The 27,897-nt window shown below is 45.5% G+C and overlaps 1 protein-coding gene across 3 annotated transcripts in view; it reads right to left on the bottom strand.

The window, feature by feature from the left end:
• Arfgef2 (ARF guanine nucleotide exchange factor 2) overlaps positions 1-27,897 on the bottom strand; it is a 73,182-nt gene that overhangs the window by 21,471 nt on the left and 23,814 nt on the right. For 2 of the 3 annotated variants that reach the window (XM_090352494.1, XM_090352496.1), the window contains exons 7-26: positions 21,658-21,726; positions 20,571-20,719; positions 18,903-19,033; positions 17,384-17,618; positions 16,769-16,868; positions 16,006-16,145; positions 15,412-15,520; positions 14,291-14,474; positions 11,531-11,642; positions 10,654-10,859; positions 8,978-9,062; positions 8,703-8,874; positions 8,015-8,166; positions 6,149-6,277; positions 4,438-4,596; positions 3,668-3,815; positions 2,674-2,773; positions 1,712-1,752; positions 1,445-1,614; positions 679-830 (exon numbers count right to left, since the gene is read on the bottom strand). In XM_090352494.1, coding sequence (XP_090208620.1) covers positions 679-830; positions 1,445-1,614; positions 1,712-1,752; positions 2,674-2,773; positions 3,668-3,815; positions 4,438-4,596; positions 6,149-6,277; positions 8,015-8,166; positions 8,703-8,874; positions 8,978-9,062; positions 10,654-10,859; positions 11,531-11,642; positions 14,291-14,474; positions 15,412-15,520; positions 16,006-16,145; positions 16,769-16,868; positions 17,384-17,618; positions 18,903-19,033; positions 20,571-20,719; positions 21,658-21,726 — 2,743 coding nt within the window. Of the gene's footprint in view, positions 1-678; positions 831-1,444; positions 1,615-1,711; positions 1,753-2,673; positions 2,774-3,667; positions 3,816-4,437; positions 4,597-6,148; positions 6,278-8,014; positions 8,167-8,702; positions 8,875-8,977; positions 9,063-10,653; positions 10,860-11,530; positions 11,643-14,290; positions 14,475-15,411; positions 15,521-16,005; positions 16,146-16,768; positions 16,869-17,383; positions 17,619-18,902; positions 19,034-20,570; positions 20,723-21,657; positions 21,727-27,897 lie in introns of all 3 variants that reach the window. The other variant, XM_090352495.1, reaches the window with a different exon arrangement.

Genomic DNA, 27,897 nt, shown 5'->3' with positions numbered 1-27,897 from the left:
GCCCCTGAGCTTTTTTTGTTCAAGGCTAGCACTCTACCACTTGAGACAGAGCTATACGTCCAGCTTTTGCAGGGGTACTTTATTATAAAAGGTGGGAGTCTTGCGATGTTCCTGCCTGGGCTTGTTTCACAGAGTAGACGATGGAAAGAATCGGCGTAGCCATCCTCTAGGTGCAGCTACGGTCAATTCAATGTTTGCTGCTGGATTGTCTACACTCCACTACCAAGCAGGCCAGAGGCGAGACAGCCCACTGCAGGGGAGCTCAATTCCTGTCTAACTAGCACCTCCCTGGGGCCAAAGGTTACACCCGTAACTCTAATCCTCATCTGAGTTGTTTCCCCAGTGGCTCTTTACCACTAAGCTATCAGGTTGGGCCACCAAACTCAGCTTTTTCTCCAACCCCCACCAGCCCCAGCCCCAACAGGAACATTTATATACACACACATGCACCCATGTGCACAGCCACACCTACTCACACAAACACTCCGCTAGTTGCTGCAGCAGTGTCTACCACAGATACTTGGGGAATTTACCAAGGACAAGGGAGGTGACTCACACTTGTATATTCGTATATTCTCTTTGCTTCCACCAACAAGGCAGGGAGAATGAATCCCGTGCTTAGTGTTAGGAGGGCGCTCTGGACACAGTGGGGAATCTGACCACGATTTTCCACATTACCTGTTTTTCTTCATAATGTGCTCAAAGGGCCTCAGAAAATCTTTCTGGAATCGGAAGTTGGCTAATTCACCCTTCTCTAGAAACTTCATAGAGAGTTGCCTTAAAGAGTCCACAGCAAAGATAGCCACATCTTCATTGGGGTTACAGCCGACCTGAAAGGAACAGAAAGTGAGGTGACAAGTGTGGATGAGGCACTCTGCACAACTGGTCTGCACACACCCTGAACCCCAGGAGAGAGCCCCCAAAAGGTCATGGTGACCTTTACATGTGAACCTACTTCTGGAATGTGTGGTGGCATTTAGTATTGTCATTATCCCTGGAGTTTTGATTCTGCAGAATTCTAACAAAGCATAATATGACATAACTCCTATTGAGCTATCATTCTCTACAGGGATAATAAGTCAATGGCACCCCCAAAACAGAGCCACGGTTTTTGTTGTTGGCAGAACTAAGAATTGAAATCAGGGCTTCGTGCTTGCCAGGCAGGTCTGCGCTGGAGCCCTACCTCCAGCCTCCTCTGGTCTCCTCCATCCTTTCTTTTAAGGTGGTCCTGATGACTGAAGCCAGAACCACCCACATGTTAGGTGAGCACTCTACCACTTGAACCACACCACCATATCTTGTTTTTCCTGAGTAGCTAGGATTGCAACCATTTGCCACCTTGTCCAGTTTGGGGCCTAGTCTTTAAATTACTATTTTTTAATTTAATTTAGTTGCCTATCTTGTTCTGACAATGACAAAGTGGCTTTTCAATATGAAAAGTTACCTTATTGAAGTGATCTCCAATCACATGCCATATCCGGGACCACTGCAGCCGGATCCGATTCATGTTGTAGTATGAAATCTCCACGATCTTCTGCAGGCTGAACATGCGAGGGTGGTGGGGGGATGCCAGCTCATCCATGGACACAGCACACAGCCAGCGGACAAAGTCAACTACAGGCCAGAGCCAACAACACGTGCAAAGCCTCATTAGTAAGACAGACAGTCATAATGCGAGGCTTCTATGGGCACAGGCAAGGGACATACATACCAATTGCATTTCCATCCAGTCTGGTGGAGCCAGTAAAAATTCTAGGGTGACAATCACAGACATAATAAAAGTTAGATGTGGAAGCTGGGTCTCTGAGATACCCAAAAGGCAGAGGTGGAGGACATGCTTTATGTCTTGCATCTCTGCCAAAATAAACCGTGACAGTCAGGCATAGTAGATTTTGCCTATAATCCCAGTTATCCAGGGGGTAGAAAGAGGAAGATCTTGACCTGGGCAAAGTTAGTGAGGCTGTCTCAAGAACAAGATGGGAACCAAAGGTTTGGAAATGCAGCTCAAGTGGTAAAGCACCTGCCTTGATACTAGAGACCCCGGATTAAATCCCCAGCACTTCAAATAATATGCAAATAAAGTAAAATAAACTTTGAGGCCCCAGTTGGACCGAACTGGTTGGTGCACTGAGCCGCGAGGATCTCACTTTGTTTGGGGATAGCTTCTGACCTCGATCCTCCTATGTATGCCTTCCATATACCTGGGATTACAGGCGTGTACCACCATGCCCAGCTTGTGTATTGATACAGAACCTAAGGAATTTTTTTTTTCCTTTTCCCTGGTCCTGGGGCTTGAACTCAGGGTCTGGGTGCTGTCCCCGAGCCTCTCTGTGCTCAAGGCTAACACTCTACCATTTGAGCCACAATGCCATTTCTGGCTTTTTTCCCCATGTGGTACTGAGGAATTGAACCCAGGACTTCATGTATGCTAGGCGAGCACTCTACCACTAAGCTACATTCCCAGCCCAAGTTTATAATTTTTTCTAAGGCCAAAATTCAAAGGGATATGATGGTAGTTAATAACTGGGTAATGTATATCATCTTTAATCTTTCTTATCTCATAGTCTAGAGGTGACCACACACAGTAAAACTGATTGGCCACCATTACATCACAAATGACACATAGGACAGCAAACAGGCAGGTCCAAGCTCACTGGAAAATGACATCATTACCTATCCACGGCGACAACCACACTCTGAGAGCTGGTCTCACCAACCGACTCCTGGAAGCTGGCCATCTGTCTTCTGTCCACACCTCCACTCACCAAGTTACCTGCAACACAGTGCCCAACGTCAGCACGACTCCCAATACAGCCCAGAACTTAGACCTAAGTACCCTGTGCCCTCAATGCAGACCAGGGAAAGAATGAGAGGACCCTGCATGCAAAACAAAGCAAGGCAAAACCCCAGAGACAACATGTAAAAAAGGTACTTGGTTTTGGCATTTAAGCTGCTTTGTATGTACCAGCCACCTCCCAGCCTGACTCCTCTCAAGCTGTGACAGTAGGAAGATCTTGTATTTAGGAAAACAAATCAGTATGGATGCAACAGCTGCCCTCTGCAAGGCGCTTCACAGGGTGATGCTCATCATCCTTACAAGTCCCCAGTGCCCAGCCCGGGCTTTCACCCTTCCCAGTACTGTGCAGGCCCTCTCGGGGCTTCAGAGGCTATGCCTGAACCCCACCTCTGCAACTTCCTTGCTAAGTGACCTTGCTCGTGTCACTTGTCTTCCCCAGTACAGACTGGGAGGAAGAGAACAGCCCTGTCGGTGGGCTGCTAAAACATTGAAACTGAGCACTTGACTGGGCACATTTCCCCAGCACTGTGCCCCCAGGGCCTACTCCGGGCTGCGAGGCCACACCCCCTCTACTAGCATCGGAACAAGCAGGGAGGGGACAAGGTCCTCTAAGATGCAGCAGTGCTTAGACGTGGTCCCCCATAACCTCCCCCTCCCTGCACTGTGCTCACCCAGGGCAGTTTAGAGGAGGACCGGGAAGGCATCCTGATGACGCTGCACTGTGAAATCGCACTAAGCAGCAGACACGCATGCCCACTCCCCTTCATAGCAGAAGGGACAGCCCATGGAACACTCCTGACCACTCAAGAAGCACTGTACCCCCGTTCTCTTGAAAATCTCTGCCAGCTAGCTGTGGGCCTGGGCTCTTACCAAGGCCAAGGCCCATGAACTCTTCTCCTGCCAATGTGTGGCCTTTCAAGCTTCCTTCCCTCTCTCGCCCAGAGCCCGACAGGTAGCGGGTCTTCACCCCGGTTCCTATCAGCTGAGCAAGCTCCAGCTGGCTGATGCATTTCAAGATCTAGGGTAAAAAAAGGTATAAAGAAGTGAATTCCCACTTTACACCTGAAAAAGGAACTGCCTCTTGGGTCATTCATGCTGGGTCATAGCAGGAATGCAATTTGAGGCTCTCAGGCTTGCATTCTCAGAGGACAGAAGGCCTTACAAAGGTAGCCAGCCACAGCTACACAGCCTGACGTGGGTCTTGAGGACACATGATAGTCATTCATTTTTTTTAACTATTAAAAAGCAAAAAGAAGTAAAAGTAAAGTTGGCACAATGGGGTTGTGTCATACTGATGTTAATTCAAACTTAGGTGCTCAATAGGGCAAACACACGGGACTGGAGCCACACCACACAGCAGTCCCACTGCCGCCGTCCACAGACTTTACTTGTCAGCTCTGGTCTCACCACAGGGCCTCTGCCTTCACTGATTACACACACATATGTGTGTCCCCACAGACCACAGACCTGACTCTCCTGACCATACCCCCACCTCCCCTTTATTTCTCCTTAGTATTTAACACTTTGGGGCATGTTATCATTTATTGATTTGTTCTTAACCTTATGTGTCAAGAGGACACAGAACTGACCAAGAAAGAGCCTGCCTGGCAGAGTGGTGTGGCAGGATGGGAGAGACACACCTCGTGCCATGAGTTCCCCAGGTAGTTGCCGTCAGTGTGGGCGACGGTGATGAGTGTTTTGATGGTGTCGATGTTCTTCTGCTTCATTTCTGTGATGCTGGAGCTGGCTGTCAGCAGAGAGAAGCGAGCCAGGGCTTGAACGTAGGCATCTCGTTCCAGCTGAAATGGGAGCCCAAGAGCATGTTTGAAATCCAGCCCACCCCTTCCAATGACCTCAACACACTTATCTATCAGCTGCTTCAATCTGTTGAATGCCAAGACTGTCAAGTCAACTCTAGCAGCCACAGTGATCTCCCTTCCCAGGTTATTTAGCAAGGCCACCACTGTCGGGCAGAGTGAGAGCCTATGATCTTAGTACAAAAGATGATGGTTAAATGGGGACTGAGACAGCAAATTCTCACTGACCAGAAAGCAATGCTTGGGACAAAAACAAACCAAACCAAAACAACAAACCTTATGCCTTCACAACAGCTGGAGAATTGTACTTCATTTATTTGTTGTATTTTCCTTTTCTTTCTTTTATTTTGGTGCTAGCCCTGGGACTTGAACGCAGGGCCTGGCATTGCGTCCCTGAGATTTCTTTTGCTCAAGGCTCTCACTCTACCTTTCGAGCCACAGTTCCACTTCCTTTTCTTTTCTTTCTTTTTGCCAGTCCTCGGGCTTTCCTCAAGGCCAGAGCTCTACCACTTGAGCTACAGCACCACTTCCGGCTTTTCGACATATGTGGTACCGAGGAATTGAACCTGGGTCTTCGTGCATGCTAGGCAAGCATTCTACCACTAGGCCAAACTCCTAGACCCCCAACTTTCTTGTAGTTAATTGGAGATGAAGGTCTCATAGATGTTCCTACTCTGGGTGCCTTTAAACTACAATCCTCAGATCTCATACTCCTGTGTAGCTAGGATTCCAAGAGTGAGCCTCCAATGTCTGGTAATTTGTTAAATTTTTCAATATTCAAAACAAGTGTATAGACTTGCTAATTTTGTATTCATGTATTTGTTTTTTCAGAGAAGGATAGTAAGTAAATGACAAAAATGGATTTTAGAAGAAAAAAACACTGTCAGGATGTTGTAAATGGAGCCAGACTTGAACTGCTAATCACACCCCAGATCTCTGCTCCCCATTCCCAGTTAGGAAAAAAATAATTGAAGCAGTAAGGCAGCTAAGTCAGGCAGGTGGGCAAAAATGAGTTTTGAGAAAACTGATTTGAGAAATCTGAGAAAATGGCTTGAGCCCTACTTCCCTTTAAAGAAACTTCAAATGCAATTTTCCCCAAATGAGTCCATTAACAGCACAAAGCCATGGGTTTCTTCTCAGTGGGAAAGAGTAAGAAGTCTGCTGGACACTTGATTAACTAGGCATTTTTTATAGTTCTAAATTTTGACAAATCTAAAAGAATAGGCGCCAGAGGTCTTGTGCCAATGGTTCATACCTATAATCCTACCTACTCAGGAGGCTGAGATCTGAGGATCATGGTTCGAAGCTAGCTTGGGCACGAAAGTCCATGAGACTGTTACCTCCAATTAGCCACCAGAAAACTGGAGGTAGTGTTGTGGCTCAAGTGGTAGAGTGGTAGCCTTGAGCTGAAGAGCTCAGGGACAGCACCCTGAGCCGACCAAAAAAAAAGAAGGAGAAGGAGGAGGAGGACAAGGAGGAGGAAGAGGAAGACGACGACAAGCCAGCAGTAGGGACTATGTTCTCGTACACTCACCTGCATTGAGAAGATGCAGGCGATTCGGATGGCGCATCGGATGCCTTCCAGACACAAGGAAGCCACTTCAGTGTCGTCACAGTTCTGTAGCCCAATGCTATACGCTGCCAGCAATGGTGTCCATACCAGCTAGCAAGGAAGGCAGGCTTCAGCAATGCCAGAATTCCAGCAGGGAAAAGCACACTTAGAGATACACTGTTGGCTAGGGAAACAGCCAGGATTCCAAGTTGACTGCTACCTAAATCTCAATCTGTTCTGCTCACTATATAAACAGTCCCTCTGAAATTGGTCAAAGCAATCACTGTAAACATGTTATGCACTGAACGTACAAAGGAAGTGTGGTTACTGGTAGCTGCCGTGCCATTTCTACATCAGCCCGTGCTTATGGCAGACATCACTCATCAATCAAAGGTCTTTTTTGTTTTTTTATTTTTTGGGTCCAGCCATGGCACTAAAGAACTCCAGACTCTTATCTCCAATTAACCACTAGAAAACCAGAAGTGGTGCTGTGGCTCCAAGAGTAGGGCGGTAGCTTTGAGCTGAAGAGCTCAGGGACAACATCTAGGCCCAGAGTTACCAACAAAAACAACAGGTCAGGGCCGAGAGTTTGGCCTAGTGGTAGAGTGCTTGCCTAGCATGCATGAAGACCCGGGTTCAATTCCTCGGTACCACATACTTAGAAAAAGCTGGAAGTGGTGCTAAGGTTCAAGTGGTAGAGTTCTAGCCTTGAGAAAAATCCAAGGACAGTGCTCAGACCCTGAGCTTAAGCCCAGGACTGGCAAAAAACAACAACAACAACAAAAATAACAGCTTAGAGAAAAACAATGTGTTAAAAGTATAAAATAGAGGCTTTAGGCTATGTGCAATGGTTCATGGCTATAATTCCAGCCACTAAAGATATAGAGATCATGAGGACAGTGGGTTGAAGCCAACTCTGACAAAAGTTATTGTGGCTCTATCCAAACAAAAAAGTTGGACATATGGTTTATACCTGTGATCACAACTATGTAAGAGGTCTGTCATAGGTAAAAGGATCACAATCTCAGGCTAGCCTCGGGCAAAATTATGAGATGCCGGCCAGGAGCAGTGGCTCATGCCTATACTCCTAGCTACTCGGGAGGCTGGGCGGTAGTAGCCTTGAGCTGAAAAGCTCAGGGACAATGTCCAGACCCAGGGGTAGGGCAGCAGCCTCGAGCTGAAGAGCTCAGGGATAGTGCCCAGGCCGAGTTCAAAATTCATGACCCACAAAGAAAAAAAAATTAGATACTACCTGAAAAATAGCTGAAGTACGAAAGGGATGGTGGCATGGCTCAAGTGGTAGAACTCCTGCCCAGCAAATGCTGGGTCCTGAGTTTAAATTCCAGTATCACCTCCCAAATAGCCTTCAGTTATTGACTTTTGCTTCTACTATCTAATCTCACCTGGTAAACTAACCCTAAGACTACCGAGGTGAAACGGCATAAGGAAACTGTTCTTTCCTCCTTCGTTTTGGACACAGACTGGCCTAGGACTTGTGATCTTAGCCTCCAAATGCTGGGACTACAGGCAGGTGACAACTAACCCAATTTGTTTTTATATACATGTATTTCTTTTTCATTTCAATAAATATTATTTTATATGATCGGAAGCACAGAGTCATTGAGATTTTCTGTTCCTCCCCTAAGAGTATCCTCTTTTTGTCTTTTTATATATTTGCCCTAGCAATTACTAATTCATTCAATCCCCTAGAAGCCCTTATACCAACTCTGATTTGACCACTTTTCGGATGGCCTTTCCCTTTACCTTGGCTCTTCTTCTGGGAACTTGCTGATTACCTGCCCTGCTGGGAATCGGGTCTAGCCACACATTCCAATCCACGATACTCACTTTGAACATTGGCCGGACATGGTCCAAATGGGTGGCACTTGTGAATGGGGCTTTGGCATGGCTCACGGCCTCCATCAGAGCTTTGGCTGTTTTAGCCATTTGCTCCATCTCCAAATTGTACAGCAGCCGCCTCTGCTTTTCACTAGCCACATCTACAAGGAAGTAAGAGCCAGGCGGCTAGTACTCACAGAGTGTCTGCCAAGTGCCTAGAACTGCTTCAAAAGGCTCACAACCATCAACTCACAACTCCTCCAAACACGTTAGGAGCCTGTTAAAATATGCTCATCACTTCTCACACCAGAAAAATGAGGCAGAAAGGTCATATAGCTAATAAGCTAACAAGCTAAGTGTCCAAAGCACAGCAAGCACCCAGTGACTCTCCCTTACTGACAGCTATACAGGAATAATTACGGGAGCTATAATCAAGGTTGGCAGAATCACCACTTGAATTTAAGTGAGATTTTAAGAAGGTAATTTAGTTTTTAGATTACCTATTTTAAATTCCTCTGGTTCCTGATCACAAATTGAGAAAAGTAGTCATATCATAAAAGAATTAACATAAGCATAATTAATCATTCTTATTCAGATACCTAGATATGCAAATCACATTTACCAACAGCATCATTAATCATGCATTCTGATACACTCTAATGCTAGACTTAATGGACCCATTTGGGCTGGACCTTACTGTGCTTCGTAGACTTCGTTGCTATAGAGTGCTCTTTAGTTTCCTTCATGGCGATTTTCTTGCCTTCGATCTCCTCGTAGATGCTGGACAGATATTCCTCCGGCAAATCTTTACTATCATTGATGCCCCGGTTCATTTTAATATACTGCTCTTTTGTCATTTTATTTTTTACCTGAAAAATTTAAAAGATTCCATTACAATTAAAACAATTTCCAAGTGTTCAAATCCAGCTCCTGTACAGCTGGGAGAGTGCAGGAATCCCAAGTGGGCTTTACCTGTGGGCTGTGCAGGTCTGTGGTTAGCATGATAATGGAGTACGCCAGGACATACGCAGTGTCAGCACTCGCAAACAGAGTTTGCCTGGAAGAGAAGATTCCAGATGCAGGTCACTGAGAGCAGACTCCTAGCTGCATGGGATGCTCAGCCAGGGGCATTCGCATCTTCTGCCCTCTCCATCACTGAATGCTAATCAAAAACCTGGGCTGTTATCTATTAGCTGCAGCGTAATAGATCTGAGGCTTCTTGGAAACACTTGGACCACAGCTAGAGAGAGGCAGGTGAGAAGATGTGAAAGCCAGCCAAGGAAGGAAAGTACATGAGACTCATCCCCAATTAATTACCAAAAAGCTGAAAATGGAAAAGTGGCTCAAGTGGTAGAGCACTAGCCTTCAGCACCCAGGCCCTCAGCACAAGCCTTAGTATGGCATACGTGCGTGCACACATTCATGTGCACATGGCAAGCACAAGGTGAAGATTGTGCAGCTTGAAATCTCAGCACTTTGTTTTTGTTTTGTTTTGCTGGTTGTGGGGCTTAAACTCTGGGCCTAGACACTGTCCCTGAGCTCTTCAGCTCAAGGCTAGCACTCTGCCACTTCTGGTTTTCTGGTGGTTTACTGGAGATAGGAGTCTCACATACTTTCATGCAGGGGCTGGCTTTGAACTGCGATCCTAAGATCTCAGCCTCCTGACTAGTTTAGGATTACAGGCGTGAGCCACTGGTACCTGGCAAGCTCAGCACTTGGGAGGGGGAGACTTTGCAAAAATCTTGAGTTCAAGGCTAGACTGGGGCACACATCAAGACTGTATCTCACAAAACAAAACCACAAAATAAAAAGCAAGATAAAATTATGCTTTTTTTTTGGTCGTGGGGCTTGAACTCTGGACCTGGGGTACTGTCCCTGAGCTCTTTACCTCAAGGCTACCACCCTACCTCTTGAGCCACAGTGCCACTTTCTGTTTTCTAGTGGTTAAATGGAGAGAAGAGTTCCATGGTCTTTAGTGCCTGGACTGGCTTTGAACCTTAATCCTCAGATCTCAGCCTGCTGAGTAGCTAGGATTACAGGCGTGAGCCACCACACCGGGTTGAAATTATGCATTTTAATAGTTTTATTAAGATAGCCATTTCTAGTCTATTATTCAATATGTAATCAGAGGGAAACCAAAGTCCTTAAGACCTAGGCTATACATTAAATCAGAAAGTGGTACTTTTTTTTTTTTTACAGCTCTAAGCTTTATATGTAGTGGGCAACCCCCTATCACTGTTTTTGGCTTTTTGAGGTAGCCTTTCTATGTGTAGCTCACTGCGGAGCCCATGTTGGCCTTGAACTAATTATCCTTTTATTTCTGCCTCTTGTGTGCTGGGACTATAAGTGTGCAGAACCAGATTGGGCAAGGAGCTATAATTTATTAGGAAAGAGGTGCTTAACTTTCTCTTAAGTCTATGAAATTATTCTTCCATAGTAACAGCGTGACTTCTAGCTGTGTGATCTTAGGCAAGTTACTTAACCTCTCTGGTTAAGTAGGTAGAATGGAGATACAAATGGTTTTGTCAAGTCTTAGGTAATATAAATCCTTAGCACAGAGCCAGTTGCCTAGTGAACAGAAATTTTAGTTGCTCATTTTAGATGCATTCAATCAGATTTGTGCTGTGAGAGGTCAGCAGTACACTCACCCTTGGTTGCACTCTATGTATCTTGCAGCAAACTTCTCCATTAAGCGGTCAATCTTCTGGGCCTCCCCAGGAAGACGGAAACCTTCCAGGAATGTCCTGAGTGCTGAGACAAACTCCTTCTCACAGAAGTCCAGTTGGTCCACGTAGGCATACATCACCTCCTTGTTGAACCTGATGCCATCTCCCAGAAAATCGCCCACTTGGGTCTGAAACATGCACACTCACATCTAGAAATTGTCCACAGGGTCCCACGGCAGAGACCCCATCAAGAGGTACTCAGAACACTCTGTCCCTGACTGCCCACATCAGGTGCACAAGGGAAGCTGCCCACCCTGCCCATTTTGGACACAGAATGTTCTACCAAGGAGGTAGAGGAGCGACACAGAAAGATCAAATATGAAGGGGACAGCCAGGTCCCAGTGGCTCCCACCTGTAATTGTAGCTACTCTGGAGGCCCAGATCTGAGGATCATGGTTCAAAGACTTGCCAGGAAGGAAAGTCCATGAGATTCTTACCTCCAATGAGCCAGTACAGCTGGAAGTAGAGCTGTAGCTCAAATGACAGAGCACCAGCCATGAGCAAAAAGAAAAAAGCTAAGGGACAAGAACCAGGCCCTGAGTTCAAGTCACAGGACCAGCCTTTAAAAAAGAAGTAAAAAACGGAGGAGATGATAGACTGGCTTAGGAGGGAGCTGCATTTCTAACAGCTGAGAAAAACCAAATGTGCAAGCACATTCTTTGTAACACTGGAAAGCAGGACAGGCAGGGGACAAACTAGGGCCAAACTCAGGCTCTGTTTATCTGGAGGCACTGGCCAGGGAGCCCTCACAATGAATGACCTGAGAGCCGCCTAAGGGCAGCGCCAGTCCCTCACTTACAGAATCAAGGCGCTCCTCCTGTTGCAGAAACTGAGCAATGTCCTCAGCTGATGCTCCCAGCATGCCCTGCTCCTGGAGAAACTGGATCCCCCTCTTGGGTTTCTTGTTGAAGCTATTTCAAGGGAAGGAACAAAGATGGTGAATTCAGAATCTGAGCCTACATAGAGCTGATATTTAAGGTAAATTGTGATGACACTGTGAACAATCCATTCACTTAAGTTCTTCTCAGTTCCACCTTCAGTTTCTGGTCAGCAGAGACTGCTGGTTGTCACCCCATCCATTCTCCCAGATGCTCTACTGGACAAGCAGTCATTGGAATAAAAACTATGCTTCCCAGCTGGGCACCATGGCTCACGCCTGTAATCGTAGCTATTCAGGAGGCTGAGATCTGAAGATCGAGGTTCAAAGACAGCCGGGTTTGGGCACTACAAAGCCAATGAGACTTTTTTTTTTCCCCCAAGAGATTCTTATCTCCAATTAATCACCAGAAAATAGGAAGTAACGCTGTGGCTCAAGGGGTAGGGTGGCAGCCTTGAGCTCAAGGGCTTAGGGACAATGCCCAGGTCAAGGGGTAGGAAGGGGTAGGGCGGTAGCCTTGATCTGCAGAGCTCAGGAACAGCACCAGGCCCAGAATTCAAGTCCCAAGACAGACAATAAATAAAAAATTAAAAACCAAAACCAAAACAAAAGAAACTATGCTTCCCTACCTGGCAAGTACAACCATGACTAGAATGGCATAGGCAAGTACAGAAAGGATTCTTTCTTTGCCTTTGTCAGTCATGGGGCTAGAACTCTATGCCTGGTCGCTGTCCCTGAGCTCTTCAGTTCAAGGCTACCGCTGTACTCCTATACCTGGGCATTGTCCCTGAGTACTTCAGTTCAAGACTACTGCTCTTAAGCCACAGTATCACTTCCCATTTTTCTAGTGGTTAACTGGAGATAAGAGTCTCATGTTCTTTAGTGCCTGGGCTGGCTTTGAACCGTGATCCTCAGATCTCAGCCTCCTGAGTAACTAATTACAGGTGTGAGCCACTTCCTGGCTTCAGGAGAGATTCTTAACCAAGGCTGCCTCAGGTAAGTGTGTGCTCTTTTTGCCCTTCCTCTTTTCTTCTCTAGAATAAACATGTACTGGCTAGTACTTCAAAGCAATTAACCTAACCACGAGGCAGTCCTGAGCATGAAAATGATGGGCTTGTAGTGGTAGAGCACACAGATAAATGGAAGCTGAGTTCCTCATATGTGTAAGACACACCCTGATGGCCTCAGATGTCTGCTTTGGATTTCCTTTACTTGAGAAATACATGGTTCCTGTGACTTTGTATTTCCTGTTGAAGGAAAGCAAAGGCACCCAAGGCATACTTGGCCATCCACCACCCAGCCCAGAATGAGCAGGACCATGAAGACACAAACGTGGACAAGGTCAGAGATGATGTGCTTATGGAAGGCCTCTTGGAGGAAGTTGGGAATGAAAGGAGCTAAGAGCCTCACGGGGGAAGGAGAGAGCTCCCTGCCGCAGTCAACGATGTTCAGGGGACTGAAAACACTGCTGTGACTCAGGGACCTGACATCTGGGGTCAGCGAGGAAGGCTGGGCCAGGTCCTATTACAGAACAGAAAATCTGTAATCCTTTTAGGCAGGATGAAGGCAGCCTGATTGCTGTGTTTCGTTTTTTGGGGTTTTTTTTGTTTTGTTTTTGGGTTTGTTTTTTTTTTTGCCAGTCCTGCGTGCTGTCTCCAAGCTTTTGTGCTAAAGGCTAGCACTCCACTTGAATTACAGCTCTACTTCCAGATTCTTTGGTGGTAAATTGGAAATAAGAGTCTCAGACTTTTTTGCCCCAACTGGCTATGAACCTCAATCCTCAGATCTTAGCCTCCTGAGTAGCTAGGATTATAGGCAGGAATCATTAGCATGGGGTTTGATTTCTGCTTTTATAAAAGATCACTTTAACTTCCATGGGGAGAACAGAGTGCCCGGTAGGGAGGGGGAGAAAGAGGTGAGAACACCACCTCTATTAATATGTGACTTCAACTTTTAAAATGAAGTGAGCCTGATGTGGGTGGTGACTGCCTGTAACCTCAAAGACTCAGGAGGCAGAAGTAGAGGATAGAGGCCCAAGGGCTGTTCCAGGCAAAGGTATCCTGAAATCCTATCGAAAAACAAACTGAAAGCATAAGGCCTGGTTCAAGAAATAGACAGCTTACCTAGCAGGTGAGAGGCCGTAGATTTAAAACCCTAGTAACAGTAAGTTAAATGAATGGATAAACAAATGATATTACTATCATCATTCAAAAGCTAGCCTGGTATTAGATTATGATGATGAAAAGAGATGCTGATGATTATGAAGATGCCATGGCTACATGGCCAATGTCCTTGTGTTGCATGAAGGCTACAAATTATAAATGGCTCAAAAATATGCATAGCTAAGGCAAGCAGCAGGAATATTTTTCTGCATGTTGAGGGTTTTTATAACATACAGATAAAAAAATGTTTTTAATGGTGATTTCATCCAGGAAGTGAGTTTATGGGTCAGTTTCACATTTCTGATTCATACTTTCTGCACTGGCTTAACTTCTGTCATCAGAAAAGGAAAGCCACCCACAGGTATAAAGGTTTTCTTCTCACATGCGGGTACCATCCCTGGCCTGCTCCCTCAAGCCTGGCTACAATGCCCTGTGCACTGGCCTGCTGCAGACATTTCCCTGACAGGTCAGTGTCAGATTCCCAGGGTCCTGAGAGCTCTCCGAGCAGCGGCCCACTCACAGCTCAATGCCATGTTCGATGATTTCCTTTTGCTGCTTGATGACCTCAAACTGCTCCGGATCATCCTGAACGGTCGTCTGGGTACCCGAGGACACGGTGGACTCCATGGATGTCACACTGCAGCGCCTTGCCATGTCCAGGCCTTTCCCATCCCCCATTTCCTGATCTGTGAGCCTCTCCTGACCTGCAGTGACATAAACACAAAGGAGGCCAAATAAGACACAGACATGGCCAAGTGAGCTCTAGCATCACAGTTCGTGCCCAGACCTTCGACAGTTGCAAGGCTATGCTCTAAGAAAACCTCAGAAGAGAGCAGATACATATTTAACATCTCTCAGAAACTTTGTTTTTCATGGAACTTAAGAGACTAGTTCTAAACCTCACATCAGAGTGAAAAATGTAAGAACAGACACCTGAGGACAATAAGCAGGACTTGTCCTAGCAAGTACCCAACATTTTTATAAAACTGATCAACTGAAAAATGTGGTCTTCATGCCAGATATACACATCAGTTGAGCAGAATAGAAAGTTTGGAAGCAAAAAAAATGTGGGATATCATAAAGATGGTACCTCAAACCAATGAAAGGAAGATAAAATACTAAAAATGTTGGAGCAATAACTTCCCTTAACATTCCAGATTAAAAGGCAAAACCTTAGCTGGGAGCCAGTGATGCATACATCATATAATCCTAGCTACTTGGGAGGTTGAGACCACTGGAGTTCAGGCTCGAGATCACCCCAAGCAGAAAGGAGCTCATGAGACCCCTTCTCAATGAAAAACTGGATGTGGTAGCATGCACCTGTAATCTTAGCTACCAGGGAGCCTGACATAGGTGCATGCTAGGCAGGAAGTTAAGACTCTACCTGAAAAATAACCAGTAAAAATCAGGGCTGGAAGTGTAGCTAGTAAAAGCACACACATTGGATTAGTTTTGGGCCCAATAAGTCCAAAGAAATTAATTATATATATGTATAATATATAAAATATAAATATATATTTTTAAAAATCAACAGAACCTTTAAAATACTGTAGGTATTTATTAGCAAACATAACTGTTTGGCTCTATTCCAAGACACCACTTCCCAGCTGCTCTGAAGGGACGGTCAGCAGAGCTACTCACCAATGCTAGTCTGGTGGTTAGGGTTCACGTAGAGGTCTTTACTCCACTCCACCATGCACTTGAGAATGGACACGAGGCACTCTAGGCCTTTCTTCCTCAGACTAAGCTCCTAAAGGCCAAAAGTGACATGCACAGAAAAACCATCATCAACCAAGAGCAGGCTCACACTAGGCTCCTAAGGGATCCAGGGAAGATGTCAGCCATCACATTAAGGATGGATCTCAAGGAATGGCTAACACAAGTGGTACAGTTCCATGACTCCCGACCCTCCTTTTCCTCCTAGGTACTATAGTAATTAGGCAGTCTCCCAACATATGGGAGACTGGAAAGTGATCGAGGAGGACCTGGCTCCTTGCAGGTCTCTGTAGCATCCTCTCCTTGAGCGATGCACTTGATGAGTTCAGAGTCCCAGGTGTCACTGCCAGCACACTGCATCCACAGTGCTGCTGGCCCTGTGACAAGTCATGGGGAGAACTGAGTTCACTGCTTTGTTCACTGTTGTACTCAGACCAGGGATGGCACTTGTGAGTGTCAGCACTCGACAGAAACTACTTCAAATACAACCCAGTGTCTTACAGCAGAGGGGTCATTCACCTGCAGAGGGGTCATTCCCAGCTCATGGCCACTCCTTCCCTGGGCAATTTTTGATAAATCGTTCACAAGGCGTTCAAAAATGTTAGCAGCATTTAGATCACAGTCATAGTTGACATAAATGTCCACCACACACTGGGCATCTTGGGAGATGGGGGGGAAGAAATCAAGTATTAGAAATACAGACCAGAGAATAACAGTTTTTCATTATTAAACAGGATTTCTCTGCTAACAAAGCTTTCTCAGGGAACTCCCAACCCATGTGGCTACACCTTAGTCAGAAGGGGGAAGGGCTGCTGTCAGGCCTGTGTCTGTAGTCACTGAAGTCCTAGGCATTCACCCCATCTGACCAAGTCCCAGTCTTCTCATCAAAGAGGCCAATAGGTTGGGCATGGCTGAAGCCCCTATACCTCACAGGCCTGGGTATGATGACAAGTTTGTACAAATTTACCTCAGCACATAGCTTAGATTCTTAGAGCCTGAGATTAGTCCACAGCACCCAGCTTGCAAGCAGCGGTGACTAAGTGTCCTAGTTTGTCAGGATTAAGCTTTCTGATTGCTAACACCCAAAGCCCCAGCAAATTGGCCTGAGCCAGCCATGCTCTAAAAGAGGATAGTATGACAGGACTTTTCATTAGATAAGAAATAGCCTTTGGAACATGATTTTCCCCACATTTCATCACGTAAGCATTTGGCTTTGGCAGATGGGAGCATCAAAGTGTTCTGTGCATGTCCAGTGGATGAATGCCCTCAGACTGACGTGTACCTGCACAAATCCTTGTCAGAGTCTGGATGACCATCCATCTGTGCTCAAAAGAACTTGTAGATGTTTCTAAAATGTTCAGGAAAATCTCTTTGAAGAAGACCTATATGACACAAAGACACAAAGGGAACAAAGTAATCAAAATCTAGAGTCCTTAGAGACCAGGCAGGTTCTGCAGGTGAAGCAGCCTAGGCAGAAGAGGAAGGGGTCTTCCATTGCAGAAGAGTATAGGGGATCCTGGCTCATCAGAACAGCTGGCAGGGTGGGCCACACCAGGTATGTAAACCTTGAAATTGGAAAAGTGTGAGACTTGGGGCCAGGACTTTTATGAAAAGGTACTGCATTACTCATTCAAAAATTCCTCTTCTTTTTTGGAGTGTGGTGGTATCTGTCAGTAATCCCTCCCAACACGTGAGTGGCTGAGGCAGGAGGACTGTGAGTTCCAGGGCAAACTGAGCTACCCAGTAGGACCTTGTCTCAAAACCAAATAAATAAAATAACTCCTCTCTGGGCTGCCAGCAAATACCATGAGTAACTAGTTCAGAAGATTAGAGCACAAGAAATTTTCCCATCTGATATGAATGCCATCACGTAAAAAAACTAATGTGGAGTCCATACCTCAATTTGCATTTTCAGATGCATTTTAAAGTTTGAAAGGAGAGTAAGGAAGATGGCAAGAGAGAGTTCGAAGACATCAGGCACCGAGGAGACACCGTTCTTGGACAAGGCCACACAGAGGTACTGCTTGATGGCATTGATGAACATCTCATGGGTCCTGAAGACTGGGCCAGCATTCTGCAACACGGACAGAAGCAGCTGCAGGGAGACTACCTTGGAGCGAAGCTCATGGGACCTGTGAAGAACAGAAATGACGACAATGCTAGTCCAAAAAGTACAAAGCAGTGTGCTGCTTTTTGTTTTTAGCAGTACATTCTTCCTTTTCTGCTTAAACTGTGTGTGTGTGTGTGTGTGTGTGTGTGTGTGTGTGTGTGTGTATTTGGTGCCAATCCTGGGGCTCGAATTCAGGGACTACATGCTATCCCTGAGCTTTTTCATTTAAGACTAGCATTCTTGACTTCAGGAATGACCAAGGATCTTAGCATTTGGGAGGCTGAAACTCAGGAGGATCCTGAGTTCTAGGCAACCTGGGATACAAAGCAAAAACTTGGCCAAGGCGCAGTGGCCTGTAATTCTAGCTACTCAGGAGGCTGAGATCTGAGGATCAAGGTTCAAAGCCAGCTTGGGCACAAAAGGACCTGAGACTCTTATTTCCAATTAACCTCTAGAAAACGGAAAGTAGGGCTTGGCTCAAGGGTAGGGTGGTAGCCTTGAGCTGAAGAGCTCAGGGACAGTGCTCAGGCTGAATTCAAACCCCATGACCCACAAAAACAAAGCAAAACAAAACAAACAAACAAAAAACCAAGAACCTGACTTCAAAAATACAAATACAAAACAAGGAGTTAGGAGGGGAGGGAGGGAGGAAGTAGAAGAGCGGGGGTGGGGGAAGCATGGAACATACTGACTTGCTAATGGACTGGTAGTGCTGGGTAGATGAGTTGAGGATGCTCAGGGAGGACTATGACTGTAACGACGATGTGACTAGGTCCAGTCTCTGTGCAAGGCCCAGTGCTCTGGACCACAGCCAGCTCACTCCATTTAATAAACCCTGCAGGGTGATTTTCCATCTTCCTAGTTTTCCTAAGAGGCTCAGACACTCACACAAGCCTTGGAGCTGCTCTCAAGTGCCTGGATGGGAACTCATTGTCCATGCTCCCGCCTTCACAGGCTGATATCCCTGAGCTAGTTTGTTCGGACACAGAAACATGGGATTCCTGGGTTAATGTGGGGTTAAATCTTTATCCATGAGGTTTGCAAGCATTCTGTCCCGCCATACACTGGGACAGTCAGTAAAGTAGAAACTATGTGTTCTATATAATGGTCATCTTTTTAACACATAAACAGAGAAACGCCAAACTGGACAGTAAAGACAGAGTCACTGAGAAAGGACCATAGTGGCTGGAAGGACTGTGGAGACTAGAAAGCTGCAGAACCATTCACTAACCAGAGGTGGAAGAAACCAGAGCCACATACTACGACATCACTGGGGTACAGATGATGCAAACAACTGGGTGCTTACTTTGGATCTGGGGGGCCTTCCCCAAGGGGCTTCATGGACAGCTTGCACAAGGAGCGGAACACCAGGAAGGCATCCTTCTGCAGAATGTGAGAGAACCTGGCAGCCACCTGATGTCCCTGCACATCCGACTCCTAAGATGGGACAAGAATGCTTTCAAAGCCAAGAAATACAGCCACTGCATGGGGCTGGGAGTTTGACCTAGTGGTAGAGTGCTTGTCTAGCATACACAAAGGCCCAGGTTCCAATCCTCAGTACCACATATATAGAAAAAGCCAGAAGTAGTGTTGTGGCTCAAGTAGTAGAGCTCTAGCCTTGAGAAAGCCCAAGGACAGTTCTTAGGCCTTGAGTTCAAGCCCCAAGACTGGCAAAAAAAAAGAAAGAAAGAAAGAAAGAAGAAAACTGGAAGTAGAGCTGTGGCTCAGAGTGGTAGAACACTAGCCTTGAGCAATAACACTCAGAGGCAGTACCCAGGCTCTGCCCCATGACAGACCTCCCCCTCCCCCCAAAAAAGGGTATTTATAATACTGTTTAAGGATAAATGAGAAAAACAAACAAACAATAGGCATCTAAAAAACTACATATAAAAGTATACATAGGGGCCCGGAATTTGGCCCGGTGGTAGAGTGCTTGCCTAGCATGCACCAAGACCCAGGTTTGATTCCTTGGTACCACATACATAGAAAAAGCCAGAAATGGTGCCATGGCTCAAGTGGCAGAGTGCTAGCCTTGAGGAAAAAGTCCAAGGACAGTGCTCAGGCCTGAGTTCAAGCTCCCAGACTGGCCAAAAAAAAAAAATGTATATACAAACATAATAAACAAATTCTAAGAATTCATTAAGAAAATATGGAAAGTTTCCTTCCAAATGACAAAAAAAAAAGGAATAAACCATAAATAAGCACTCCACAACAAACTTGAGCACCCCAACCTCAGCAATGAGGCAGGACTCTCCTCTACCAGGCTAGCCAAGCGTTCATTCATTAATGTACCTTTAATGGAAGAAGGGAAAGTAGCTGTCTTCCTGGAACACTACTTCAGTGCAGGGACCAAAGCCTTAAAAGTTTCCAACCTCTTCCTTTTCTTCCTTTCCCCTCTGCATGCGCTCTCTCTCTCTCTCTTCCCCCTTCCCCTTCCTCTCACTCTTCCTTCTTCTCTTCTGCTTTTTTTTTCTTTTTCTTCCTCTTCCTTGTTGTTTTTTTTAGTGCTCAGAACAGAACCCCAGCCCCATGCACCAAGCGAGTTCTACCTCTAAGCTAGAGCCCAGAGCTTCCCACTCTTGACTCATTGATACAACTTGAAGGAATTCATCCACAAGAAAAATATAGGGACCTGTGAGGGTATGTACTATGAACTGGTGAAAAGAGAACTGGTTAAACAGACTAAACAATCCACACAGAATTTACATAATCATTACAATTTGGTTGGCTCTGCATGTGCTGATAGGGAGAACATCCCCGTAGAGTGGTCTGTGAACAAAGAAAGTCACAGCTTCACAGCACACAGCCCTGCAAGGTTGAATGCAGCCCTGTATGTATTTAAAGAGATGGCATAACTACAAGGGGACAAAAACTGGTTCATGGGAGCAAAAAAAAAAAAAAATTTTATACACAGACATATGTACAGTATATATCAGCTGCATACAAGAACAAATGGAAATGGTGGACAACATACCAGATTATCCGCTGATGACAAGGACTGCCTGTCGTCCGCTATGCCGTTGGTCTGGGAATTTTCATCAACCCCAGGGAGACCAGCACATTCCTGACACTCTAGCTCACCTAAGACCCTGTCGGGTTCTGTCAGTCCATGTTTTTCTGCTGCTGCTTGAAATGAAAGTCATCACAAATTAATAGACCCAAAAAATCACTGCCTTAATAAATTAAATTTTAATTCATATCCTAGTAGAGACACGTGGCCACAAATAATCAAAACACATTTTATGAAACAAGACATTTGACGTGCTTAGATCACGTGTACTCTATTTCATTTGACTCATTTAAAAAAAATGCTGCCTCAACTGGACACCAGTAGCTCACACTTGTGATCCTAGCTATTCAGGAGGCTGAAATCTGGAGAATGGTAGTTCAATGGTAGAAAAGTCTGCTAGACTCCATTTCCAAAATAACTAGTAAAATGGATTGGAGACATGGCTCAAATGGTAAAGCATCAAATACTGAGTTTGAGTCCTGGTCTGGGGGAACGGGGGAAAGCTAGCAAAAAATTAGAGCTGGATGTGTGTCTCAAGTATAGAATGCCAGCCTAGCAAATAAAAGGCTCTTAGGTTCAAATCCCAATAGCATCCCTCCTTCCCCCGCAAAAAAGCTGATTAAAATCCATTATTTTTTAAAATTTCATATGCAATGATTGATTTATTGGCAGTGAAATCAAAATGAGAAATCATTGACTTGAGATTTGGAGCAAAAATGAAAATCTCATCAAAGACACATTGAGCTATGTGAGTGTAATAGTGCTGGAGCCACAGCAGGAAGCGGAGGGAGTTGGCGGGCAGTGAAACTTGAAGCAGTCACAGATGGGGATCTCAGGACTGAGACCAATGGCCTGACCTGGGAGACACATGGAGTAGCTCTCTGCATTCTACCATGACAAGACCGTAGCAAATAAGAAGCTCAATCACTAAGAGATCCTGTGCAGAATGGGAGGTGGCGGCAGGCTGTTGCCAGGAGCTCCCTGTGCAGGGAGGCAGGCAGGCAGGCAGTGGTAGAAGTAGTGGGGCAGACATGTGTCCTTGAGTCCTCACCTTTCACAGCAGAGGTGACCACATCTTCTAGGATATCCTTCACCACCTCCTGGGCTCCATCCTCGCTCCCTGTGCACATGCAAACACACAAACACACAGGGCATTTCCAAGGAAAGAAAGGAAGGGAGAAGGGGCTGGTTAAGTCAATGTCCCTCAATTACTCTCAGAAGGCAAATGGTACATTATGTTCTGAAGACTGTTCTCACTGGCCAGCGGTCTACCTGCAGACAACAACACCCCTGGCCTGTATTCTTTCTCCTCTGCCTTCCTCAATCCCAGCTGCTTAGCCCAAAGCTTCCCCACTCCTCCAACCCAGAAGCAGAGCTGGTTTTTACTGTTCTGCACCTGGCAGGACAAAAGATGGCCCTTTTACATATATGTCCTAACCATTGATTGAGTAAGCAACATGTCTGCCCTGTTGCTGAGCTATCCACAGCCTAAAAACCTGAAATTCTAATTCAAAGGTTGAGCATTCGCTACATTGTAAACAGGATAGATCTGTAAAATGGTAACCACTTCAGTAGAAGAAGTGCAACTTCATTTGTTTACTTATTTACTTACTTCTTGCAATTTAGTCCTGGTAAAGAGTGCTTTACTACTGAGTTACAATCCCAGCCTAAAACTTTGAATCAATTGCTAATATGTATAAACGGAGAGACTGCTCATAAAAAACAAAACAAAAAAGATATGACTTTTATTGACCCAGCAATGTGGTAACGGGGGCCCAGGGGGCTGGAACCAGCAGAAGTCAATCCTCCTGCACAGGGCAGGAACCCTGCCTCACCCCCCCAAACCCCTACACACACACTGACACCATCCCTCTTCCACTGAAGCAACCTGCTAGGTATCACAACTCCACTTCCGGCTTTTGGTGGTTTACTGGAGATAATAGTCTTAAGTATTTTCCTACCACGGCTGGCTTCAAACTACCATCTTAGATCTTGGCCTCCTAAGTAGCTAAGACTATAAGCTACTTACTTCTGGGAAAGCCTGTGGACAGAAAAGTAGACAATACCCCATTTCCACAATAACCAGCAAAAAAAGCTGGGCTGGAGTTATGGCTCAAGTGGTAGAGTTGCCAGTTAAGCAAGCAGGTTGAACAACCTTGAGGCTAAGTTCGTTCTCTCTCTCTCTCCTCTCTCTCTCTCTCTCTCTCTCTCTCTCTCTCTCTCTCTCTCTCTCTCTCTCTCTCTCTCTCTCACACACACACACACACACACACACACACAAGTATACAAGAGGATTTTGGTATCTGTGAGGATCCTGGAACCAATCTCCACAGACTATATTCCTAGGCCAGGAAAGGGGTAAGATCAGGAAGCCCTACTCCTAAAAGGGGTTTGCTGCTGAGGACCAGGCCCAACAGAGGAGAATCCTTAAGCAGCAAGCAGCAGAGCTCTATCCAGTAAACCATTTATTTCCCTTGCTGACACACAAGTTCTCAGGAGGGGTTGGATGCCCTGCCAAGCACAAATGAATCTGCAAGGTTTAAGATCCAAGCATGCTATAAAAAATGATCACCAAATCAATTTACTACTTGAAAGGTGAAAGAGAAGACAAACAGTGGCCACGTTGGTTCCTGGGTGCAGTCAGCAGGTACCACTGCTGCTTCACCGCTACCCACATCTAGTAAGCTTACCATGAGCAGGTTCAGCTAGGAGAACCAGGCTGGACCAGGCACTGAAAACTACCAAGGTCACAGCTAGTTTTTCTTACTAACAGAGACTTTGTTTTGGAAAAAAAAAAAAAATTGCTTTCCCCTCCCAGTGTTCCTTGTAGAACAGCGTGCCTGTAACCACATTCTAGCCAATGAAGGTGAGTGCAAGCTCTTGGGTGCCGCTGCCTTGTAAGAAAGCTTCTCTTTGGAAAGGGGAGTAACTCAGCTGGCAAGGAATCTTTTAGTCCACCCCTCTTCCTCTTACCTGACCCATAAAGTGGCCTTGAGGATCAAAGTCAAATACTAATAGTAAGAAAGAACAGGAGCCAGGAGTTTGGCTGAATGGTAGAGTGCTTGCCTATCACACACCAAGACCCAGGTTCAATTCCCCACTACCACATACATAGAAAAAGCCAGAAGTGGTGCTGTGGCTCAAGTGGTAGAGCTCTGGCCAGTGCTCAGGACCTGAGCTCAAGCCCCAGGACTGGCAAAAAGAAAAAAATAAATAAAAAAGCACAGTAGTCTGAGTCAAGGCCTTCCAAAATTCCTGTTCCTTGTTCAATTATGGAGGCACTATGAGGATGGGAGAGGTGTGGTTTGATATACTCCCTCATACATTCAGTCAAGGAACAGAGCATTTGGAGCACAGGGCTGTGTAAGACTCATGCCTAGCGGGCACGGTGGCTCACGCCTGTAATCTTAGCTACTCAGGAGGCTGAGATCTGAGGATCAAGGTTCAAAGCCAGCCTGGGCACAAAAGGACCTGAAACTCTTATCTCCAATTCACCACTAGAAAACAGGGACGTGGGGCTTGGCTCAAGGATAGGGTGGTAGCCTTGAGCTGAAGAGCTCAGGGACAGCGCCCAGGCCAAGCTCAAGCCCTATGACCCACAACAACAACAAAAACAACAAAAGACTCATCCCTATGGTCCTCACGGCCAACCTAGGACAGTGAATGAAGGCTTCTGCAGGCTACTGTACTTGGGGAAAAAGCAAGAGAAGGGAGATGAGGACTAGAGGGGCAAATAAACACATGGAGACAGGAAAGCATGGCATTCTTACCTTCTAGAACTGTAAACACTTACTACCATGTGATGTGTGGGAATACTAAAGGAAAACCCTCAGCCATACTCCTACATGTTCCTTTGACTAGGAAACAGCTGTCCATAGAGAAGAAACACATTCAGGAATTCTTTGTTCCAGATACATGTTCACCACATGGCTAACAGAAATGATGTAAACCAATAGGCTTTTGTCAAAAGCTCACTGGAAGGCAGACCGTCAAAAACAAGCCAAAGTACTTACTTAAGTAACTGTAATCCCTCTGTACATTACCTTTATAATAACAATATTTTTAAAGCCCGAAGAAAAGGGATGCATTTTTTTTTGCCAGTCCTGGGCTTGAACTCAGGGCACTATCCTTGGACTTCCTTGGCTCTACCACTTGAGCCTCAGCACCACTTCCGGCTTTTTTCTATGTATGTGGTACCGAGGAATCGAACCCAGGTCTTTGTGCATGCTAGGCAAGCACTCTACCACTAGGCTAAATTCCCGGTCCTGTTATTTTTTTAAATCAATGTCAAGCTGAGATTTCTTCCCCATCTCCCTCTCCCCCCAATCCTGGAGCTTGAACTCAGGGCCTGGGCACTATCCCTAAGTTTCTTTTGCTCAAGGCTAGCATCTACCACTAGACCCATAACACTGCTTCCAGCTTTTTCTGTATATATGGTACTGAAGAATCGAACCCAGGGCTTCATACATGGTAGGCAAGCACTCTACCACTAGGCCACATTCCTAGCCCTTTCTTCCTCTTTTGATCAATAAAAACAGTTTTTTTTTTGCCAGTCCTGGAGCTTGAACTCAGGTCCTGGGTACTGTCCTTGAATGTTTTTGCTCAAGGCCAGCACTCTACCATTTGAACCATAGCACTATTTCTGGCCTTTTTTTTTTTTTTGCCAGTCTTGCGCTTGGGCTCAAGTACTAGAGCTCTACCACTTGAGCCTCAGCACCACTTCCAGCTTTTTTCTATGTATGTGGTACCGAGGAATTGAACCTGGGTATTTGTGCATGCTAGGCAAGCACTCTACCACTAGGCCAAACTCCCGGCCCCTACTTCTGGCTTTTTCTGTGTATATGGTACAGGCCTTTGTGCATGCCAGGTAAGTATTCTACCACTAGGCCGCATTCCTGGCCCCCCAAACACATGTCCTAAATCTAAATATCTGGCACTATTCACTATTGGGCATATATCCAAAAAAGAGCCAATCAATAAAGATAGCCATCTGCATCTCTATGTTTAGGATAGTGCCATTAACCACTGCTAAAACGTAGAATTGGCCAACATGCCCAACCATACACAGATGGATATGTGAGATGCATGTCATGTAAGACTATATAGCCAGGGGCCGGGAGTTTGGCCTAGTGGTTAAAGTGCTTGCCTAGCATGCGTGAAGACCCGGGTTCGATTCCTCAGTGCCACATATATAGAAAAAAGCCGGAAATGGTGTTGAGGCTCAAGTGGTAGAGCTCTAGCCTTGAGAAAGTCCAAGGACAGTGCTCAGGCCCTGAGCTCAAGCCCAGGACTGGCAAAAAAAAAAAAAAAAAAAAAAAGACTATATAGCCATAAAAAAAATGAAATCATGTCTTCTACGGGAAAATGGATGGAATTGAAGGAACATCTTGGGCAAGATAAGCTGAGCTCCAAAAGCAAAGTACTATATGTCTTCATTCATAATGTATATATCATGTATACATTAAACTACCTATAGACATGTACATACACACACTCAGATTCATGTCCCAGGAGGAGCCTCACGGGCCAGCCAACTACTGGCAAAAAAATTTTCCTGCAATATGTCAATGGCAAATCGCTTTTTAAGTATATTTTAAATCATTTCTTTTGAATGTTTTTCTTGGTTGTTTCATAGGAGAAAAAGTATGCTCCCCAATAACACCAGTGAGAGAGGCAATATACTGGATTTCACCAGCATGGTGTTACAAAGTAACGGAAATGACTCCAATCTCACTAAGGAGTGCCCGATACCATCCTATCATGTTTTAACCTGCATCACACACATTAAAGATGATTTTTTTTTTCCTGTCAGTCATGGGACTTGGACTCTGGGCCTAGGCACTGTCTCTGAGCTCTTCAGCTCAAGGCTACAGCCCTACACCTTGAACCACAGCACCACTTACAGTTTTCTGGTGGTTAACTGGAGATGAGTCTCACATTCTTTTGTGCCAGGGCTGGCTTTGAACTGAGATCCTCAGATCTCAGCCTCCAAAGTAGTTAGGATTATAGGTGTGAGCCACCATGCTGGCTAAAAGAGGAATTATTTTTTTTGACCAGTCTTGGGGCTTGAACTCAGGGCCTGGGCACTGTCCTTGAACATTTTTTGCTTAAGGCTAGTGCTCTTGGAAGAGGATTAAAAAAAACAACAAAACAAAAACAGTATAGGAGCCAGGAGTATGGCCTAGTGGTAGAATGTTTGTCTAGCATGCATGAAACCCTAGGTTCAATTTCTTGGTACCACATATACAGAAAAAGCCAGAAGTGGTGCTGCAGCTCAAGTAATAGAGCACTAGCCTTGAGAAAGCCCAAGGATGGTGCCCAGGCCCTGAGTTCCGGCCCCAGGACTGACAAAAAAAAAAAAGAAAATAGCATGTATTAATTGTACCAAGCCCAGGATTTCATCTTGATGTAGACATACATTCTTATAATATATTAAAAATTATTTGTCAAAACATTGTCTTTATTGGAGCAAAACTTACAGTGACAGTGTTTCTACAAAATTACAGAAACCTTTGCCAGAAAATACATTTATTGTTGGTGGCTCACACTTGTAATCCCACCTACACAGGAGGCTGAGATCTGAGGATCACAATTTAATGCCAGCCCAGGTAGGAAAGTCCATGAGACTCATCTCCAACTAACCACGAGAAAACCAGAGTGATACTGTGGCTCCAACTGGTAGAGTGCTAGCCTTGAGCAAAAAAATCTCAGGTACGGTGTCTACGTCAAGCCCCAAGACCACCCCCCCCCCGAAAGAAATAAAGAAAGGAAGAAAGAAAGAAAGAAAGAAAGAAAGAAAGAAAGAAAGAAAGAAAGGAAGGAAGGAAGGAAGGAAGGAAGGAAGAAAGAAAGAAAGAAAGAAAGAAAGAAAGAAAGAAAGAAAGAAAGAGTGAACTTATGCTATGTGCCAGGCACCATTCTAGGTATGGAAAACACAGTGTGAACAGAGCCACCTGGGCCTCCAGCCAGAGCAGGTCACCATAATAGACACTGGTAATTTCAGATGCTCATGTGTGTTAGGAAGAAAGAGAAGATGATGGGACAGATGTGTTGAGAAGTACAAAGAATAACCAGAGAAGCTTCTCCCAGTGTGTATTAAGAGACCTCAAGATGAGAGAATGGAGTGGAGAAGGGAAGTGCAAAGACGTGGCAGAAACAAACACATTTTCAAGAACCACAAGTGAAACCATGTGCCTTGTGTGGCAAAGAAAGAGATGTGAGAAAGGGACAGACAGGTAGGCTAGAGCCTAGGTAAACTGTGGGGGCAGGCCTGGCATGTATTTCACGCTTG

Source organism: Megascapheus bottae, chromosome 18, assembly GCF_031878675.1.
Source record: "Megascapheus bottae isolate mThoBot1 chromosome 18, mThoBot2.hap1, whole genome shotgun sequence".
NCBI lineage: Eukaryota > Metazoa > Chordata > Mammalia > Rodentia > Geomyidae > Megascapheus > Megascapheus bottae.
The sequence above is the reverse complement of the archived record's forward strand: the minus strand, read 5'-3'. Positions and strand labels throughout refer to the sequence as shown.